The sequence below is a fragment of the Plectropomus leopardus genome, chromosome 2 (assembly GCF_008729295.1).
Source record: "Plectropomus leopardus isolate mb chromosome 2, YSFRI_Pleo_2.0, whole genome shotgun sequence".
NCBI classification, from domain to species: domain Eukaryota; kingdom Metazoa; phylum Chordata; class Actinopteri; order Perciformes; family Serranidae; genus Plectropomus; species Plectropomus leopardus.
In genome coordinates this window covers 38,605,728-38,622,271 of record NC_056464.1, presented here as the reverse complement: position 1 = coordinate 38,622,271, position 16,544 = coordinate 38,605,728, and the positions used below count along the sequence as shown (strand labels likewise).

Sequence of the window (16,544 nt, the reverse complement as noted above, 5' to 3'; positions counted from 1 at the left end):
ATTATAATAATAATATTATTATTATTATTATTATTATTAGTAGTAGTAGTAGTAGTAGTAGTAGTGTTAGTAGTAGCAGCAGTAGTACGTATTTATTTCATTTTATTTATTTACTTTTTTATTTTTCCTTGAGCTCCCATGAGTGACTTGCGGAAAATACATGACCATCCCTCCACCATAATTTAGTAATTTGATTTCAGAACGTACCATTTGATGTTAGAAAGTTAAAAGTTGAGAGTTGAAGACAAAATTCTGGAGTTTAAAAAATGTATTTCTTCTGACAAAGGCGTTTGTCTTCAGAGTGCCAGAAAATTTAAAATCCAAAGGTAATTTCTGTCTGTCTATGATGAGTGGTATAACTTTGGAAAAATAAATGATTATTATTATTTTTAATGGTGATAAACTAAATAAAAAGTTGTGTTTTTTTTTCTTTTTCAAACTTTACAACTTATTTCTTTATGGGTTTCTTTTTCAAAGAATGCAAAATGAAAATAAAAATGAGTTAATGTGCTATACAATATATTATGGTAAGTGGCTGCTACTGTTAAAAAGTTTGGGTGAATATTTGGGAAATTTCTCTCTGGTATTCCAAAACAGTGTCAGAGATCTGACCGGTAAAATCCTGCAGCGTATAATGACAGCAATAATGATCGTAAACTGTGGTGAAGTCAGGGACAGACAAGATTCACATACATTTATTTTAATTAGACTTTATACAGTTTAGAGGACAGAAATATATTCACATATTAAGACACTTCACATTACAGAGCATCAGACAAACTGATCCAGAGCACATCTCGAGATAAAGTTTGATCTTGAAGACAACAGCTGGCATCTTTCCTCAGAATGATTGACAGACAAACCGATTTTTCCGTAAATCTTTTTGGGTTTGTAAGCAAACTGTGATGTCACCATATATTTTCCGATGTTGTGTTTTTTTGCATTTGGAAGAAGTGAAGAATAAAGACAGAAGCTGGTAGAAACAGATGAATAAATCCAGACGAGTTCAGCAGCATCACTCCTCCTCTTCCTCCACCTCCAGCTGCAGATGAGAGGCGAGCCGCTGGGCGAGCTGCAGGTCACCTCCCGCATCCCGCCCAGCCTTCAGATGACCTATGACCTCGTGTCTGACCCCGAGGTCAGCCACGGCCGTCTGAACCAGCTGCAGACGAGTTTCTCTGAGCGATCGCCTCAGTTTGGCCCGCCGGTTCTGAAACCAGATCTGAAAGAAAGAGAGAGAAAGAAAGTTAATGTAGCAGAGACAACAGAAGGAGAGCTGCTAGTCTTTTATTTTTATTTTCTATTTTCATATTTAATTTTTTTCCTCTTTCTCATTTACTTACTCACATCAATGCACATCTGTGGACTTCATTCGGATTACATGTTCTATACATTACACACTTTTTTACAATCCTTGGACCATATTTTGCACATTTCTGCACAAAAGTGTTCAACTCTTTAAAACAGACAAATTGTAAAAATTTTTTTTTACATTTTTTTCATATTTTTTACCATCAATTGTTATTTATTTACTTATTTTTCTTGACTGCCAATTTATTTGCGGGAATAAATGTTGACATTGTATGTTTCAGCAAACTGCTGATACGTTACATTTGTACATTACAAACTTTTATTTAACATTGAAATCTGAACCTGTATTCTGTCCTCGTCCAGGTCGAGTCTGCCCGCCAGCTGCTCCCTCAGCTGGATCCCCGGATAACAGTTCACCTGAAACACTGTCTCCAGTACATTCACCTGCAGGACACAGACACACACACACACACACACCACACACACACACACACACAGAGAGAGAGAGAAGAAGAGAGAGTAATTAACCGTTTGAAACAAGGAGTAATCACTTTTCTTGTGTTGCTGCTTTCACCGTTCATGAGTATTTAACCCTTTGGGGTCTGAGCAAATTGGTGTGATTTCTATCAAAAAAATGGGAAAAAGGCAACATGCAACTTGAGAAACGTTCCATAAAATTGCAGGAAATAAATAGAATTTTTTTTTTTTATTCAACATTATATTACAAAAATTATTATAATTTTCTTAGCACTTTTCCCAGGTCCTTTTCTTGTGTTGTTCTCTTCCTCTTTTTTTCTGTTTTTTTTTTTTTTTTTTTACTCATTTTTAGGTAGTTTTCTTGCACTTTTTAGAAATTTCTTGCTAATTTTTGGGCTGTTCTTCATTCATTGCTCAAGGCCTTTTTCCCATGTTTTATAAAGATATCATGACAATTTGCTCAAGTTTAAAAGGGTTAACAGACATGTCCAGGGTTTTACATTAGTGAGGTTGGTGTTTGCATGAAAGGATCCTTTCTCAGGATGTATTTGTCTAAATGACTGACAGACTGACTGATTGATCACCTGGCTGCTGGTGAAGGCGGTACGTGGTCTGCGTCCGATGTACCAGCTGGATGTCGGCCTGGCAGAGTTCAGCTGCTCAGCATGATTTTGTTGTTGTTGTTTTCTGATAAAAATGTTGTTTAAAGCACACGCTGTTTCCTCTGTTCTCCTTCTCTTCTCGCTCTGAGAAAAATAAAGGAGCAGATCGCACATAAATCCCCTTCTGTCATCACTAAAGTATGACAAATAATCAATTTAATCTCACATTAAACCAAACGGAGGAACTTTCTCAGTCCGCTCAGACAACCTCTTACGTCCTCCACCCATCTCTTTGTATATATATTTACATTTTACAAATTAAAATACATTTGAATGCATTAACATTAGCCTAGATGATATATATTCTAGTGATCAGTTATATCCAAAATATACATCTTGTTGTTGTTGTTACCTTTTGTGCACTTCCTCCCTTAGGTTAATGAAACAATGGCATCTGGGTTATTTTTATTACGTTATAGTTTAGTGAAGTTAAATTTAGCCGAACAATCAACAACTACACCACACTCACAGAAAACACTGAATTAAATGGCACATAAACACTTCATACATGACAACAAGAAAATAATAAGTCAGTTCTATAATTCTATAATTTTTTCTTTTAAAAAATCCCAACAGTAAGATGCACACTTCAGATCAGACTGACAGTTTGTGTTTTGTCATTAGGAATCAGATTTGTGCAGAAAGTGATTTCAAAATCGAGAGTTTTCTCCTCACCTGCCCAGGGTCGGTGGAGTTTCAGGCAGTTTCCAGGTCTTTCCAGCTCCAAACCCAGAATCCGCTCGATGGAGAACGCCGGCTTGCTTTCTGCTGTCACAGGAGCCACAGCGGACGCCATAATAATTAATGTGACCGACTTATCAATAAACAGCCCCGAAACAAAAACACTAACAACAACAAAAACAAAAAGCTTATACCATCAGATAATTTCTCTATACTGCGGTCTATCATCTGTGAAGGTGAATGCTGAAAGTCTGAGGAACATGTGAAGCAGCAGGAAGACAAACTGCTGACTGCTGCTTTAAATGGGAGTGGAGGATTTACACTGGCCACCAATTAGAATTAAGAAGTGGTTTTTCCATGAGAATGAGATTCCCTGAGGTCCCATACAGCGGCTAATCTCTGCTCTGTGTGCGTGTGTGTGTGTGTGACAAAGAGACAGCATATTTAAATCTGTAGTTTACTTTGTTTAACAATTCTGCAAAAAAAAGAGAGTATTTGCAAACTTTCCAGCAGACAAAAAACATGGTGTGTGTGTGTGTGTTTGTATCTGTTTTCCCTCAGTGATACACCGTGTGAGTGTATTTGTGAGATTACGTTGAGGAGCCTTTTTAAAAACCGTCACCAGTGTCGCACAAACACAAAGCGTAATTCCAACCTTTTCATCGAAATTAGCAAAGTAGAAAATCACTTTAGTTTTCACACTAAAAATTCGTCCGTCCTTCTGTTACAAGTCTGCGACGGACTTTAATCTAATAATAATAATCATGACAATGATGGCAATAATTACGATCCGCGGAGATTCACTAATACTATTAGCCTAATCTGTGTGTGTTGTGATGCAGATGAAGCTCGTAGCGTGTGAATGCAGGTTGAAGCAGCGGGGAGGAAAACCTTTTCAGAACCAGATTAGCTCCTAATGAAGGCCTGGAGGAGCTTTAAACCAACCGCACACTTGTTTATTTATCCCTGAATGAAAGGAAGGATGGATGTGAGGATGTGAGGACCACCGGCGAAGGAAGTCCGTCTAAACTCAGCTTCAAGATGATGTATGGAATATTTCGACATGTTGAGAAACAAGATTTCACTTTCTTTCAGTGTGTGATGAGAAGATCAGTGTGAAAATGCCAGAGCAGAGGGCAGTTAGTTTGGCTCAGCGTAAAGAGCAGAAGAAACAGCTGCATCGACCAACACCTTTAACCCTCTGTGACCTGCGGTGACATCACTTTGCTTGTACTGCTTTTAAATGACTTTCACAAGTATTTCAACCTTTGAAAACCAAGCAAAAAAAATTATTTAAAAAAAAGATTATTTTAAAAAAATAGTACATTTAGAAAACTGCTGTAAAATTCCCAAATGCCGGGGTGGGGACTAAGGAAAACTACATGTATTGCTAATTATAATTGCATATTTGAAATTATGCTACAGAATTATTATAATTTTTAAGCACATTTCCCATGTTCTTACTTTTGACTAACTTCTTGTTAATTTTTTTGGGTCATTTCTTTTTTTGTTGCTCATGGCATTCTGCACATTTTTTGGTTGTTTTTTTTTTAACTCAAGCCAGTTTGCTCAGGTTAGGAAGGGTTGAATATTACATCATACTGTATTTAAACTGTATTAAAACTACTAAAATTGTACTGCATTAAACTGTACTCTGTATCTGTCAGAATCTTGTAGTTGTAGGGGTATTACACTGACATTACCTCATGATTGTAGACATTTTCCCTGTAAACACTTTGAATTGTCAGGGCAGGGAAAGCGCAGGTGTAAATAATGACATTAATGTTGGCTGTGTTCCATTTAGCTGCTTTGATTTCAGGGTCTTGGTGGCGTTTATGCTGGTTCATTGCCACACTCAGTGCAACATTTGAACACATCGTTACTGTTACTCGGAACAGCTGTGCTTTTGCTATTGTCACAAGTCAAAATCTCTGCTGTGACAAAGGCCTGTAAACCTGACACTCACATTACCTCATCAAAGCCCCGCCCCGCAGTGTTCCCGGCTCACCTGAAACATGCCAGTAAAATTCTGTCACTCTTCCTTATCGACAAAATAAGAGCCGGTAACACTCAGCTGACAACATCCAGTGAAAGAGGACAGCCCGGGGAGAGGACACGGTCACCTAAACCTGCACGCTGGATGTGAGTTTTACAAAGAAACACGACTCAAAGTTAAAGTCTCGCAAGGGACTGACTGTGATTTCTGCCTTTCAGCTGCAGTCAGAGAGAAAATGTCTTCAGAGGAGGATCTCTCCTGTCCTGTCTGCCGGGACATCTTCAAAGACCCTGTCGTCCTGTCGTGCAGCCACAGCTTCTGTAGAGTCTGTCTGAGGGACTGGTGGACGGAGAGACAACTGCTGGAGTGTCCAGTTTGTAAGAGAAGATCTTCAAGAAGCGAGCCACCGTGCAACTTAGCGTTAAAGAAACTGTGCGAGACCTTTTTAAAAAAGAGAGATCAGAGATTATCAGCAGAGGCTCTCTGCAGTCTGCACTCTGAGAAACTCAAACTCTTCTGTTTGGACCATCAGCAGCCCGTGTGTCTCGTGTGTCTGCATTCAGAAACACATGCTGGACACACATTTCAGACCGATTAATGAAGTTGCGCTGGATCGAAGAAAGGAGCTTCTGAAATCCTTGAAGCCTTTACAAGAGAAACTGAAGCTGTTTGAACAAGTGAAAGGAAACTGTGATCAAACAGCAGAGCACATTAAGATCCAGGCTCAACGCACAGAGATGCAGATTAAGGAGCAGTTTAGGAAGCTTCACCAGTTTCTACACGAGGAAGAGGAGGCCAGGATCTCCGCTCTGAGGGAGGAGGAGCAGCAGAAGAGTCGGAGGATGAAGGAGAAGCTGGAGGCTCTGAGCAGAGAGATAGCAGCTCTTTCAGACACAGTCAGAGACACAGAGGACGAGCTGAGAGCGGAGGACGTCTCCTTCCTGCTCAACTACAAGGCTGCAGTGGACAGAGTCCAGCAGCGCCCCCTGCTGGAGGATCCACAGCTGCTCTCAGGAGCTCTGATAGACGAGGCCAAACACCTGGGAAACCTGTCCTTCAACATCTGGGACAAGATGAAGGACATGGTCTCCTACAGTCCTGTGATTCTGGACCCAAACTCTGCTCATCCAGAACTCGTCCTGACTGAAGATCTGACCGGAGTGAGATTTGGAGGAAGGCAGAAGCTTCCTGAGAACCCAGAGAGGTTTGATTATTTCCGTATCGTCCTCGGCTCAGAGGGTTTTAACTCTGGCACTCACAGCTGGGACGTGGAGGTCAGAGACAACACGGACTGGTTTGTTGGCGTGGCAGCCGAGTCGGTCCAGAAGAAGGGAAAACATCCGTGTCGTTTATGGAGAATAGGGTTCCTGAATGGTAAATACACAGCCCGCTCTTTGTCAGATCCCTCCACTGTTCTCTCAGTGAGAACGAAGCTTCGGAGAATCAGAGTAAAACTGGACTGCAGCAGAGGAACTCTGTCCTTCTCTGACTCTGACACCAACACACACATATACACCTTCACACACACTTTTACTGAGAGGCTGTTCCCATACTTTAACACCGTTAATGCACACCCACTGAAGATATTACAAATTCCTGTTTTTGTAGCCGTGTAACACATCCACTGCACTACTTTTCCACTTTCCCGCTTTGAACCTTATCCAAATTTGATCTTATTCAGGAGACGACTTTCACACGAAATATGAGAAACCAGGTTATTGTTCACCCTGTATACATGAGCAGACTATTATCTAGGTTTCTGATCATCTGTGTGCAGTTATGTGCTAATTTCTAACTACACCAGGCATTATGTTCTGTACCAGCAAAGAACGAATATTAATGGGAAGAAGACGACATCATCGGGATACTCCAAAATCCTGATCGTAAACAGGGAAATTCAAAAGAAGGAAAGGTCACGAGTCAGTGGCAGCGTTCCAGGAACCAGACTGGTGTCAGTCCTGTTAGTCAACGGAGCGAGGACCCCAAATCACACTTTAACGCAGAAATACTAAACTTTCCTTGCGCGAGGGCGGCTTCCAGGGTTTTAGGACATTTCTCGGATTTTAGGACGTTTCTCTGAGTTTAGGATGTTTCTAGGATTTTTAGACTTTTCTGGGATTTTAGGATATTTATCGAATTTTAGGAGGTGTATTAGATTTGAGGACATTTCTGTGATTTTAGGATGTTTCTTAAATTGTAGGTCGTTTTGGATGTTTCTTATTGCAGGACATTCCTCAAACTTTAGGATGTTTCTCAGATTTTTAGATGATTCTAAGATTTTAGGACATTTCTGGATTTTAGGATGTTTCTTGGAATTTTAGGATGTTTCTTGGAATTTTAGGATGTGCGCAAGATTTGAGATTTGATTTGTTTCTCTGTTTTTGAGATGCTTCTTATTTCAAAACATTCCTCGAATTTTTCGGATGTTTCTGGGATTTTTAGATCAATCAAATTTTATTTGATTTGAGGACATTTCTGGGATTTTAGGACATTTCTAGGTGTTTAGGTTGTTTCTCAGATATTAGAACTTAAATCAAATTTTAGTTGTTTCTTGTATATTGGGACGTTTTACGGATTTTAGCATGTCTCTTGGATTTTAGGACATTAGGGGCTGAACTAGGACCTCCGTCCTCCACTGGCACTTTTTTTGATAAAAAGCTCTATTTTGATGCCACCTTAGGACTCTAGCACCTTCTGTATACCGAAAGTACAAAAAAAAATTCCAATGTTAATCACTTTATTTTTATTGTGCATCAGTTGGGGGCCACCGAGCCCCTTATTGGAGGCCAGATTTGGCTCACGGGCCATAAATTGAGTATCATTGCTATAAACCATCACATATTTGTTTTTTAATCTTTCTTGACAAACTAATTTAGTGGTTTGTGAAACTCCACTTCAGAGTATTAAGAGTTTTTAAGGAAAAGTTCAGAATAAACAAAAGGCTTATGTGTAGATTGAACATCCTTTAAAAATAAATTGGTTGAACCAACTGTGAACTTTGTTTGCAAGAGTGAAAACTGTGTGAAAATAAAAACAGGTTGTTTTGGACAGTTTGTCTTTTGGGTAGTTTTGTGTATATGGACAGAAGACATAAATCTGATTCATTTCTGACATTTCCAAAGAATAAGTGATGTTCCACCCTGGAGGTCGACCAATTCTAACCTCTTCGGAAAATTTGTTCAGTCACCACTTTATTAAATATTTACATGACATCTCATTGAAGCAGATTCTACGAGTCCGAAATGATCAGAACGACACAGGCAGCATTAAGCAGTGTGTGTGTGTGTGACTTCTGCTGCTACAAACAAAACAAACCGTCGGAGTTTCCCATTAAGATAATTTATTTTGTACAGTAAAACAGAGGTTCAGAGGTTGCGTTGCATCCACTGAGTGGCGAGGGCAGGGGAGGATGGATTAACACGCACTCAGGGTGATGTTACAAACTGATGTTACGAACTTTAACGGCAACCATTTCTCAGCGTTTGTGTGATTATTGAATATTTTACAAAGATGGGCAGTCAATCGACGTCTCGGTCGATTTCGACAAAGTTTCTGATACGAGATGTCAAACCTGAAATCAAACAAACTTTGTGGAGGGTGCGTTCAAGAACGCCACAACTCTGACACACTTCCACCACATTATTCCAGATAAAGAAAAATCTGTCACGTTCGGTTCTAACACGCCAACAACTAAAAACAGGCATTCTCCTGTAGGAATAAACATTATATATATACTCTCATCTCCATACCCCTCTTAGAAAGGCATGTGTGTGTTTGCCAGTTGTTCTTTGTCCATATGGTCATTGTGAGGTGAGCGCTGTGGTGTTGTTGAACGCAGCCCTCTGTGAAGGTTTTAGGCCCAGGTGGGGGTGTTTGATTCAGTTTACTTGGGAGGCTTATAGGCGATCTTTCTGCTCTTCAGCACGGACCACCTGTGTCTCTTCATGTAGTACAGCAGAGGGATGAGGATGCCGGTGCCCAGCAGCAGCTGGAGAGAAGAACGACAGATTAATCCACGTTTACACACTGGTTTAACTTCTTCTACATTAAATAAGCAACAGAGAAAACTTCAGATAAAGGGCGAATTTGGAGGCGCATTCAGTTGCCTAGTGGTTCAGACGTGCATCCTCCCTGTGAATTCTGTGCAACCCTGAAATTTTGTCCAGTCAGCGCAAGTTTCCCACAAATTTGACCAAACGTCAAACTAACTTCTTAGTTGCATTTGCACTGCCTAATCAGGGCGGGAATATCACGCCGTTGTGCCGCCTCACTGTTCTCTAATACTGTCCAATCGCAGAAAGGGGGGACAGAGTGGGCTTGCCTCTGAGCGGGGAATGGAGGTAGTAACAGCTCCGAAATGAGTGGGACGTTTTGACAGCGTGTTTATGAGTGCGCCCCACCGCAGGAGATTTAAAAAGCAGCTGTTGGCGCAAGTGGTTCATGTTTCTGGTGCAGCACAAATGTCCCACTTTTACCTACAAACTGCAAAAGAAGATGCAGGGAAATCCCCCGATGATCAGCACAAAAGAGGGAGTAAAGTGTGCAGCAATGTATGCGACGTTGTAGTAGAAAACTAACGGTGTCAATTGACAAACACTTTTCTACCGCAAAACGCACGCCCATATGATGGCTGAAACGCGTAGACACCAAACAAAACAATTCACCGTTACAGATGCTGCTGCATCCAAATCTATGTCATGTTTAAGAATCCAGGTGAGTTAGATTAAATATGCAGATAAATGGTAACTTTAGTGGAGTAGAAATCACGCCGTTAGCACAGTGTAGTATTATTGTCACTGGAGTTTCCTACCATTTTTAAATGATTTCCACACACACACACACACAAAAACAATTATTTGCAAAAAATTGGAAATTTTAGGCTGCAACAATGCCAAAAACACCTGTAAGGTCCTTGAGGGAATGCCATTTAGCCAGAAAAAATGGATCACTTATCTTGACAGTTTTAGGTACAGAAAGCTGGCATCGAATGTCTGGCTTTTAATTTCTTTTTTCTTTTGTTGTAATCAGATATTTGATGATTTAAATACTTTTACATTCCATTTTTTTTCAGGAAACCTTTTTGCACGGCAGCTTTTATTACGACATTCACCTGTCGAAAAATGAAGGCTCCCTTTGTTAAATGAAATGTATGTATAAACTCCTCTAACAAGAGTACTGAAATGAGAGCACAGTTTTGGTACTGACACCAAACTAAAGCATCACATTGGACCTAATATCAGCCCATATGTAATCCATATGTAATCAGGGATATATGTGTGTGTTTGTGTGTGTGTGTTGTACCTTCAGTCCCATGCGTTTGCGTTGGTCGTGCTCTGGCTCGGCAGCCCACCTCAAAAACGTACACACGTCTTTAGCAACCTGGCTCATGGTGGCAGGAGTTCCTATGGCGACAGATGCACAACAGCAACCATCAGCACAATGACTTTAACTACAGGACAACAACATAGTTAAATCTGCTATCACAGTATTTTTACAAACCAACAGCAGTTGATTTTCATATATTAAACATGCATGTAACAGCTGCATTAGCGCTCCATGCACAATATGTTTGTATATTCTCTCTTTTCGCTCGCCTCACTGTTTATTATTGCAAACCAGTCGATCAAACTGTCTGACAGCAGATTGTTCTGCACGCTTGAACTTACCGTCATCATACTCCAGGATCTCGTTATAGATGGGCGGAGCCATGCCGATAGCCTGGCCAGGGAAGTATGGGTTGTAGTAGAGTCCCTCTCTCACCGTCACTCCTGCTGGAGGTTCGCAGTATCCTGTCAGCAGGCTGAACACGTAGTCCTCTCCTCCATGTCTGAGGGGGGGCAACAGGACATAATGGGTGGACATCTTATTTGGATTTCAGGCTGGTTTTGTGAGACTGACTTGAGCTGTGTTGGTTTTCTGTCTTCAGGAGTTACCTGGCGTTGACGATGTAGCTGAGGTCCGGAGGCAGGGCTCCGTTGTTGGCGACTCGAGCAGCCTCGGGGTTGGGGTAGGGTTTTGGGAAGTAGTCTGACAGCTTTCCTGGCCGAGTGAACATCTCGCCACTCTCATCGGGTCCGTCAACAACCTCAACCTGAACAAAACACACAAGACAGCTTTAAAATATAACCAAAGATACAGCTGTGTGTCTCCACCAGCTGGCAGAACTAGCATGAAATATTATGTATATATATATATATATTATCTGAAAATGAGCAAAAAACTCAACAAAAACCCAACAAACAAAAAAATGTGAAGTTCAAAAAAACATGGAAATGACATGAAAAAAACTTTATATAATAATTTTAGATTTATAATCACGATAACTATGAATAAAGTTCTCATTTTTCTCTAACTTGTTTAAATCTACATTACTGTTTTTGGGAACAATTTTCCCCTGTATTTTTGAAATAAATCATGCTATGTCTCGGGCATCTGAATGCAGCAAAAGTAAAGTCTTAACCCTTTTTTTAACAAATGTTAACATGTCTGATCTACAAATGTTGCTTTAATAAAATATGAAATTAAACTTTTCTTGTGAAATATGTTTGGGACGTAATTCCATTAATTTTCATTCATTACTGTTTTGTTCATACCTGCAGTCTTTCTGGTCCACTTCGGTTGGTCCTCACGTGAACTACACTACGGTACCCCCCCCCCCTTATTCTCACATACACACAGCCTCACCTCCTCAGCGATGGTCTTGACCTCGGCTTCTGTGTGCGACACTCCGACGAGGTTTCTGAAGGCCAGGTACTCCATACTGTGGCACGCTGAACACACCTGTTTATACACCTGATAACCACGGCGAATACTGCAACGGGAGACGGAGCAACAGAGTAAGAAAACACAGACACCAGCGGTGAAAAAATGTGCTCATTCTCAATAAAGTATAGCATCAAAGGTGCAAAAACAAAACATATGTGAAATTATGATTTTTACCTATTTTTTTTTTTTAATTGCAATTGATAATTGCCAACACTGGAGTGAGTGTGAGTGTGTGTGTGTGTGTGTGTGTGTGTGTGTGTGTGTGCGTGTGTGTCCATCCTTCATACCTAGCGTGGTCCAGAGAGGACAGAGGTCCAGCATGGCTCCAGGGATAATGAGGAGGGTGGAGCTCCAGGTCGGAGGCTTTAACGGACTGGTGCAGCATCAGAGCGAGCCCCGCCCCGCCGGCTGTGACCACACCTAGTGTTGTCAGGGCAACCTTCTTGTTTCGAGGCAGACTGGCGAAGGACATGTTGGCCTGGGAATGAACAAGCGCACACCAGTTAATTTCTTACTTAAAAATCCTCCCAATAATAATGTGCAGGTGATCATTTATAAAATCCAGTTAGTTTATATTGTCTGACAGTTATTTTCATCGTTGATTAATGTGCTGATAATGACGTTGACAGATGGTCAACAGTTTGACCTACAACACCTAAAAAAAAAAAAAAACAATTCTGGAAGGCCGGTGTGACATCTTTACCTTGCTTGTTTTGTCCCATCAATAGCCTAAAAGCCAAAAATATTCTGATAACTATCCTCAGAGGCAAAGAAGAGCAGCAAACCCTCACATCAAACTAGTAACTTATTAACTTCCTTTCAGCTCTAAAAAGTACGGCAAAATTTGTAAGTAACAACGCTTCAGTTTTCCCACATTCACTTGTCAAACTAAAAGCTCACTTCCAGACACAGCTTTACTGTGTACACACTTAACGCACAGTTCAGTTCATTGTAACGCCCTTGCCTACAGAGTGCATGCTGGTTCTCCTTACGAAACTGCCCTTCACTAGTGCTTCTGTAATCAGACAGAGGGCATCACATGACAGCATCACACACACACACTCACACTCACACTCACCTCCATCTACAGCCTCAAACCAGGCTACACTTGGGAACAGCACCTACTGGTACCATCATTTCCCATTTGCAAGTCCCATATGTCCCACAGACAGGCCTAGTGGTGAAGTCACATATCACATTACCATGATTAAAATTCACTTGGCCAATCTAAATAGGGGCAAGTAAAAACTGACTTTGGGCAAGAGCACTAACTGCATACCAGCACTCGAGTGATGTAGGGCCTAAAATGTTCATTCGAATAATTGATCAATAATTGAGCCATATTCCAAAACAAAACATTTTAAATCTGCTGCATTACTTATCATCATAGGGATGCATGGTATTAGGTTTTTAGTGATCAGCAAGCCTCTCCTATAATGGACTTAACATCATAATATGCAAACTCTTGTCATGGTGGCCCACCAGCAGATGGAAACATGAAATGAAATGCTTTTTGATGAACATAATATTTATTCATGGTGCAAAATAAGCAAAATACTTGATGTTTTCTACTAGGGCTGGGTAAAAAAACTGATTCATCAATGCATTGCAATATGTTTTGGCCAATTCAGTATTGATTCATAAAATCCTGAAATTGATTATTTGCATTGTAATGACGCCCCGCTCGCTTGGGGGCAGTGTGAGTGCTGCCGGAGTGTGATTGATGTTGTTCAGAGGCCCCACTTGACCCCCAAACATCTGTTGTTTGTTCATTAAAATGGGGTCAGTGGCTCGAGTTAACCATGTGTTAAAATCAGCGACGACAACATTTAAAACCAACGTTTGGATACACAAAGTCGATAGTAATTACACCACGTGTGAGCCTTGTGAGTCAGTGTTAAAACACTGCAACAATAAGACAAACCTACAGAACCATTTGAGCCAACAACACGCAGATGTTTTGCAACCTGTTGCTAACGCTAAAGCTGTTGATTACACACAAATACAGGTAGACAAATCCTGCATAAATGTTTATTACTTTTGTTAAGTTCAGCTCAGGCAAAACTGTGCACTTTTCTGTACTCTTAATTTATATTGGTTTTAATTTTTATCTAATAAGGAATAATGTAATGGTAAGATAAGTTTTGATGTCAGTTTGCACTGAATCAGATAGATCAGATAACAGATAATGCACGCTTCACTGAACACATATCAGAAGGTATTCTAATTAATTATGTGTGTTTCTGACATTAACACATAACTGAATCAATATCAAGGCAACTGGGTCAAAATCAAATCGAATCGCGACCCAAAAAATCTAAACTGAATTGAATTGTGAGGTTATTGACAATACCCAGCCGTATTTTCCAGATATTTTTTTTGTTAATTGAAAATTCTGTTTGTCGTAGACAAAAATCAACATCTTGTCCGATTCCAATGTTCTATTTTAAAGCTAACATCTGCCTATACCAATATTTCCATGCATTCTTACTTATAATACCTGAAAGTAACTGACTGTCTCCAGGTTGCGAACTAATAATAAGACAAAAAAGGTTTCCAATCATGTAGTGATCGGGATTGTTTCTATAAGAGACAAAATCAACAGTTATAGCATGGAGTTTTAAAACAACTATGACAAACTTAGACCAACAGTAATCTACCTGCTCCTGGTGCCCTGTTTCTATTTTTGCTCCCATCTGGTCACAACTCTGATCAATTGACAAACATGTTCATGTTTTTTAACCACCTTCAACCAAATCAAGCGCAAAACGTTACAGACTGTTTGAGCTTATCTCACGATGTCCTTATGGGGGACATTTATCCCTCAGACGCAGGATAACGTTTTCGTTACAGCGATAACCGTCTACAGTCTGCTCTCATCGCCGGAAGTCCTCTCAGTCCTTGAAATGCTAACCGATTAGCCGATTAGCTCGGCTACTTTAGCATCTGATGTTTTCACGGAAAATGACCGCAACCCAACCCGTGTTGACGATGACACGATTTCAAAAATTACGATTACAAAATCTGACGTGCAGAATCATATCCACAGACTTAAAAGCCTACGTGTTTGTTAAATTTGAGTGATTCTGCACGTTTGCCGGGTGGTTGACACGACTTCATGAATTAGCTAACCGGCTAGCTTGAGCCACATCCCGATGGCTACCACAGTTTTTCAGACCTGAGGCATTGGATGTCGCTGTTATTGACGCCTGGACGACTTCTACGTCTCAAAACAGACAAAATAACAAAACAATTACTTTCACAGTCGTTGCTGGTATCCTAAAAATGTATATGAACACGAGTGACCTTGCCTCACCCCGCTGACAGCAGCCAGGCTAACGTTAGCTCGGTGCTAGGACTCCAAACAGAAGCACCTTCTCGTCAAAAGTTAGATATAAATAAACTCTGCCCTAAATTATATATATGATACTCATTTGTCGACCTACCACGGGGGTCTTGATAGTTTTCGGTGTGCTGAGGAGGGCTCTCCCACTCCCCGATAGCACCACGACTCGTAGCGCCGCCATCTTCTCTGCGGTTCTCTGAGCTGAGAGGAGAAGCTGCCTGGACTCGCGCGAGGCCACCACAGACCTTTCCGGTCCGAACCTTCAAAATAAAACCGGCCTGCGTGAAGTGCCCTGCATTCACTTGGGTCACAAGTTAACTGTCAGAATAAAACATAATTCCCATCACATACAGTGTGTGTGAATCGTGCACATAGTAAACACATATATATATATATATATATATATATATATATATATATATACACACATATATATATATATATATATATATATATATATATATATATATATATATATATATAATATACTTAATGCAACACTTGCCATGTATTTTATAGTGGTTTTGTCTCTCATTTAACCCATCAGAATTTTAAAATGAAAGCAAAAATAGTGCTAAAAAACTGGAAAGGTGGAAATTAATCCCAACTTTATTGTCATCCTTAATATTTTGCACTTGTGTGTGATTTTACATGTCTGTTGGCTCTACTGTAAACACATCCCCTGCTTAAACAACAACAACTCCACAGCTTATTCTGAAACAACTTTATTGTACATTTGTTATATTATAGGAGTATCATTGTATTTTTTTTTCTGTTCTATGCTGAAGTTCTTGAGTATTGTAGTACTTTGCCTTATTTTTCTATTATTTTAAAATGCTTCATTGAGAATATTTTTATTTTGTTTTTTATAGTAAAACTATAATTTTCAAAATCTAATTTTATGTTTTCTTTTATGCTGATACAGTATGTCAAAGTGAAAAAAACAATAGTCAGGTCATATAGGTGGTGATATGCTAAAAAAAAAAAAAGATACCAAATATTTCCAAGGTAAACATTTTAAGTGATATATGAAGGCTAAATGAAGAATATTACAAAACAAAATAGCCAAAGTCTTTAATATAAACGTTTAATATAGACCAATTTATTATATGTTTCATGTAGGCCTTTGCACCAAAAACCAAAGCTAGTTTGTGCTTTGGCATGGTGTGAAATAGTTGGGATTTTTACTCCCCATTACTCTCTTAAAATTAAACAGTATGCCTCTTGAATGACAGTTTAAAGCGTTTGCTTTTCGTTGCTCATTTCCCCTCTCTCAGACTCAGAAGTCTTCTGCTCTTATTTTGAA

The 16,544-nt window shown here is 39.9% G+C and overlaps 2 protein-coding genes and 1 pseudogene across 2 annotated transcripts; 1 reads left to right on the top strand and 2 right to left on the bottom strand.

The window, feature by feature from the left end:
* Positions 1–1,013: 1,013 nt before the first annotated feature.
* On the bottom strand, positions 1,014–3,579 carry LOC121960676 (homeobox expressed in ES cells 1-like). Its single transcript, XM_042510486.1, is given in 5 exon segments — positions 1,014–1,222; positions 1,654–1,755; positions 2,373–2,501; positions 2,503–2,534; positions 3,126–3,579. Coding segments are annotated over 5 exon segments (591 nt in total). The 5' UTR covers positions 3,247–3,579; the 3' UTR covers positions 1,014–1,015.
* Positions 3,580–5,242: 1,663 nt separating this feature from the next.
* LOC121960657 lies at positions 5,243–7,149 on the top strand (annotated as a pseudogene).
* A 1,301-nt stretch (positions 7,150–8,450) lies between these two features.
* On the bottom strand, positions 8,451–15,468 carry LOC121960666 (cytochrome c1, heme protein, mitochondrial). Its single transcript, XM_042510477.1, has 7 exons — positions 15,339–15,468; positions 12,180–12,370; positions 11,812–11,938; positions 11,061–11,218; positions 10,794–10,954; positions 10,429–10,529; positions 8,451–9,115 (listed from the first exon to the last, which is right to left on the bottom strand). Exons 1-7 carry the CDS (start codon positions 15,417–15,419, stop codon positions 9,011–9,013), a joined length of 924 nt encoding a protein of 307 aa, XP_042366411.1. The 5' UTR covers positions 15,420–15,468; the 3' UTR covers positions 8,451–9,010.
* Positions 15,469–16,544: the final 1,076 nt, after the last annotated feature.